The sequence below is a fragment of the Pundamilia nyererei genome, unplaced genomic scaffold (assembly GCF_000239375.1).
Source record: "Pundamilia nyererei isolate P.nyererei 1_Seehausen unplaced genomic scaffold, PunNye1.0 scaffold00192, whole genome shotgun sequence".
NCBI classification, from domain to species: Eukaryota; Metazoa; Chordata; class Actinopteri; order Cichliformes; family Cichlidae; genus Pundamilia; species Pundamilia nyererei.
This window is the reverse complement of record NW_005187593.1, coordinates 123,981-128,983: the sequence shown is the minus strand read 5'-3', so window position 1 is coordinate 128,983 and position 5,003 is coordinate 123,981. Positions and strand designations below refer to the sequence as shown.

General features: G+C 37.9%; 1 protein-coding gene across 1 annotated transcript in view; it reads left to right on the top strand.

Annotated features, from left to right (window-relative positions):
* Window positions 1-5,003, top strand: part of dgki (diacylglycerol kinase, iota) — a 92,906-nt gene that overhangs the window by 47,764 nt on the left and 40,139 nt on the right. Inside the window, exon 4 of the mRNA XM_005747272.2 lies at window positions 4,846-4,920. Within this exon, the coding sequence (XP_005747329.1) occupies window positions 4,846-4,920 (75 nt within the window). The remainder of the gene's footprint in view (window positions 1-4,845; window positions 4,921-5,003) is intronic.

Genomic DNA, 5,003 nt, shown 5'->3' with positions numbered 1-5,003 from the left:
CCCCCCTTTTAGACTCAACCCTGCGACAGAATGTAAGACGGCTGCCATCAACATCGTGCTAGACTAAGTCAGTAGTTTGTCTGCAAAAATAGACTTTTATTTGAACTTCTGTAGGTTTTCTGTAGGTTTCGCTGTGTACAACAAGCAACTGTCGATGCATGTGTGGAAATGTGACAATTGCAGAGTTAATCAGCCTGAACCAACCATGACCAGAGTCTCTTATATCAGCACCTAATAATGCTGCACGAAACACATCTGATTCTTAAAAGCTTTTTCATGCAGCAGAGTTTTGTCTCTTTAGTGCAGCTGCAGAATAAAAAGGCCTGTTATTGCTGGTGCTATGTTAATGAGACAAAAACAAAAAGCAAAAACATGATGACTCTAAAATGTGGCATCAGGAGCAGGTAATACAAAATTTCCGTGTAGTACCAGGTTGTGATTTTTAGTGCCACACATGAAACACTCATTGAAACACATCATTTGTGCTTCATTTGCAGAGCAGGTGGTCCCAGTGTTCTGCAAAAGGAGCGTTTCGTATTCTGTTGTAAATGCTAAAACAAAGCATTATTTTAAACAGGATGCCACACTCTGATTCAGGTGAAACATGTCCACAAAGCAGAGAATTAATTACTCCAAAAACAGAGAAGGAAGTGTGTTCTGAAGTGTCGTTGACTACAAGCATGCAGGGCTGCAAAGAAAGAGTCTGAATGAGAGCTGTTGTTGACCTTTTGTCCATCTATTCAGCTCTTACAAGAAAAACAGCACCTGCTATACAGAGCTGAGAAACAGCCTTTAATTCACTACACTAATGTAATGACATCTTTGTACATTTCCACTGATGGAAGGTAATTATAGTGCACGTATAAAAACACATTAAGACGCTGTCAAGATTGAGCTGCAGCAAGAAATAATCTCTCTGTGGTGATTTGTGTTAGATAAATGTCCAAGAGGATATGCCGACCTCAGAGGAATCTGAGATCGCTTTGACAAGTCGTGGCTGACGTAAGTAAACACATTCCTACCTGTTTTCAGCGGGATCAGCTCGATTTAATCTCAGTCATGAAGGAACAACCAGGCTGTCTGAAGGAAGCAGCTGAGGTTTTTACCTCATGTAAGGCAAATGCTGCAGAAAATACCTCCTCTCTCCTATTACACGCTTAACAAAGAGTGTTTGAAAAGGAAGTAAAGACCTCCATGGCATGCTTCATAATCATGGATTACCATCCACCCACCCATCCATAAATCTGTCCATCCACCCATTCTCCATTCAGTCCATTCAATCCTCTATACCCTGGTATGTTTCTATTGGAATATTCCAGATTGCTGAAAGAAAGAGAAATCTGATTACAAATTCTAAACACCTGATTACAGCTAAAAAAAAGTTATGTAAAGTCTCAGTTATAAGTTAGTTTTGATTTACAGATCACAAGTAGCTCTTTAAAATTATATTTGACCAATTAAGATTTGTACAGTTGCACATTTCATAATGTTATTCTCATCATCTCTTTTCTGTTTTGCCTCCTACTCTACATCGGCCTCCTCCACCACTGCTCTGTCCTCCCTCATCTACACCTCATCCTCCTCTTGAACTCAAGTCGTGGCTCTAAAACAATAAAATGTGCATTAAAATGATGACTTATTCTCCATTTATTCTATTTATTTATCATTGTCAGTCATGCAACACTCCCGTCTCCAGACAGCTGACAACAAGTCGGCTATAACCAAAACAGATTATGCCAGCTAAGGCTTGAGTGTCCTAAAATATGTTAAAATGTAGTGTGTACAAAACGGTTTTTATACACCAACAGTCGTAGCATCACGCCAGTTGGCCATGGCTGTTATGGGGTACAGATGGTTAAAGAATTTTTTTCAGAAATGATGGCAAACCTCTTTCTGGGACAAGAAGGGACTATTCCATCAGTGTTGTTTTGCCAATCTTCAAGCTTGGACATGGTGTGAAAAGAATTTCCACCTTGCGTTACTCTTGTGAATGCATATTGTGTTGGAAAACGACAGATCGTTTTGGGAACCACCTCAGAAACCTCACCCCATCTCTGAGGCTGAGCCCAGACCTAGAAGCTTGTTTGCTGCTTGCATCTCCCTCTTTAGTTCGGTACCCACAGCCTGTGGGCAGAGCTGAGGATCAATCAGACAGTAAATTCACATCTTCTCCTAAATGCTCAGCTCTCTATTCAGCAGAACAGACTGGTACAGTGTCCGCCTCACCTCAGACATGGTACTACTGTACTTAGACATGCCGGTTAGTAAACACTCATGAAGTCTTCTTAGTATCCTTCATGTTCTGGGGTTGTTTCTTTTTGATTAATTGGATTGATGTTTTTAGCATCATTTCAGTGAGGACCACCTTACTTAAAGGAATATTGTTATTTTTGTCTACTGAAATCTATATTTGATGGCATGGCTCGGCTCCTGCCTGGGACCTCCTCATTCTCGCTATATTATGATTATTGTCTTGATGGAGCGATGTGGTTGGAGGTGTGATACAAAGCCACGATCTGGCCCACCAACTGTATGCTGGCTGGCATTGAAATCAGCTGATCTACTGGGATTGTGGCTGAGTATGATTCCGTTGATAACACATTTAAATGCCTCAGTCCCAATGCTTGTCTCTCTGCTCAGCCATACCTTAAATCCACTCATAGGTAAACTGAATGAGACTGATGATCTGATTACAGCTCAGCGCTCTTCTGGGAAACTTCCCTATCCTGGTCCTGAGTTCAGCAGTGTTAGGCAGGAGTATTTATTCAAGGCTTTAATGCTTTGCCCGACTGGTTTAAAATTTGTAGTGCTTTATAACTACTGGTTATTTGGTGATTGTAAAATGTGTAAAGTAAAATGATGTCATACTTTGTTTCCTTTTCTGTGAAAAACATGCTGTTAAAAGGCTACCGGACATTAATTGTTTTACACAGCTGTTTAAAGTTCCCTGACAATGACCATTAAAAATGTATTTTGTGTGTAATAAATAAAGTTCCTCTGTTTAGAACCTTCATTTTTCTTGGAGTTTTAACTCTTGTGGCATCTTGAAAAAGGATGTCTTGCTTGTCTCAGCATGATAGTTCATGTAAGAAGCTGATCTTGTGGTGGGGCTTTCCAAGCAGAACATTCAGAGCTACTAACCCATGAAAAATGAGGATGAAACGTTGTTTTTGTTGTTGTTGTTGTTGTTTTTTGTTTTTGTTTTTTCTTTTCCTTTTGTGTGTGTGTGTGTTCGTGGGAGTAGCTCTGAGTATTGCTCAGTGTGACATTCAAGAGTGAACTCATTGACTGGAGATGAGACCACTCCATTATTAGTTGTCATATTATTACTCATAATGAGTAGTTTGTCTGTTGCAAGAGCAAGGGAAGCACGGCAGTGTTATTTATTGAAGGCACATCGCACTTTGGCATCTTGAGTGTTTGCTTTTTTTTTTGCCAGTCACTGTGTGATAAATTACTCTGCGCTTTTAATTCATTCTTTTACCTTAGAGATTTGTTTTTTGTGGGTTTTTGTGTGTGTGTTTGTGTGTTTTTCCCAGCCCCACAGCAGTAAAGATTATTTTCTGGGTCTGGAAATTGAAGCTGAAGCTAAATTACCTTAAACCTGCATTCATTTAAATGGCCAACAGGGGGCGACTCTTGTGAAATAATTTTGTCTGTAATTATCTCACTTCAGTGCTGGTCTCGGTTAGGCCACCTGACCCTCGTAATGTCTTATTTCAAATAACCAGGATGCCAAAATTAAGTTTTAAAACCCACATCTACAAGCCAGTGGGTCTTCCTACGATGAATTCGTCCAAGCCTCATTTGTTTTTTTGTACATTCCTTTCACCATAAAAGTCTATAAACGTTATGCAGCATGTGACTGCTCTAGATAAAATGGCTTAAATGTACGTAAATCAGCTTAAAACAAATTATCTAAATTTCAATTTAGATTTTAGAAATTTCAATGCAGGATTAAATTTTTCTTAATACAGTAAAAATGTAATATTTAAATTATTAAATATATTATTACATTCACTGTACATAAACTGTTAAAAGGTAAGGACTATGGTTGCTGATTTTTTTTTATGTAGTTTGTAATCCATGAATGAAAATGTTAAAAAAAACAACCCTGAATTAGTTATATAAAACTAATTCAGTTAAAAATATGCACAATTATTTATCAAATTGGTGAAAAATTATTTATTATTATTATTATTATTATTTTAGTGGTTCACAAAAAATCGTATGTATTTTATTAGTGATAAATGTATATATTAATAACAACATATGGCTTTTATTCATGATTTTTATGTATTTTTGCATTTTTTTAAAAGAAAAAGAACATACACAACATTAGAATTTCTTTTTCTTTTAATAGAAAAAAAATTAGCCAATAATCTGAAGTTCTTTGTAGAACCAAGCAAAGATATCAAGGTTTTTTTTTTAGTTTTTTTTTTAATGTTGATATTGACATGAAAGTAACATAAAAGACATTTTCTCTAAAGATTGGGTAGTGACACCTATACCTATAGAAGAGTCAGAAATATAAGCTAATGTTCTTAAAATCCTTATTTTTTCCATTTTGAATAATGGCTGGTGAAAAAAATAACAGAAACGGACTCCTCTCCTCAAGCCTGGAGTGTCACTGTGCTGTTAATGGTGCTAATAAAAGTCTGCCACTGCTGTTCAAACTGAACTGGAGTAAAAGTAAAATGTTGGGGGACCTTGAGCACATCTTGCCAGTGTGTAACAGCAGGTTGCTGTTAGTGTGTTCTTACACTGCTTGCGCTTGTTTCATTTGCTGTGTGCTGTGTGTGGATTTTGTGTGTCTTACTCTGCCCTTTGTACTCTCTTTTTAAGAAGTCGGCCCCCAGGAGGAAATGTGCAGCCTGTAAGATTGTTGTTCACACCGGCTGCATGGAGCAACTAGAAAAGGTAACACACACACACACACACACACACACACACACACACACACACACACACACACACACACACACACACACACACACACACAC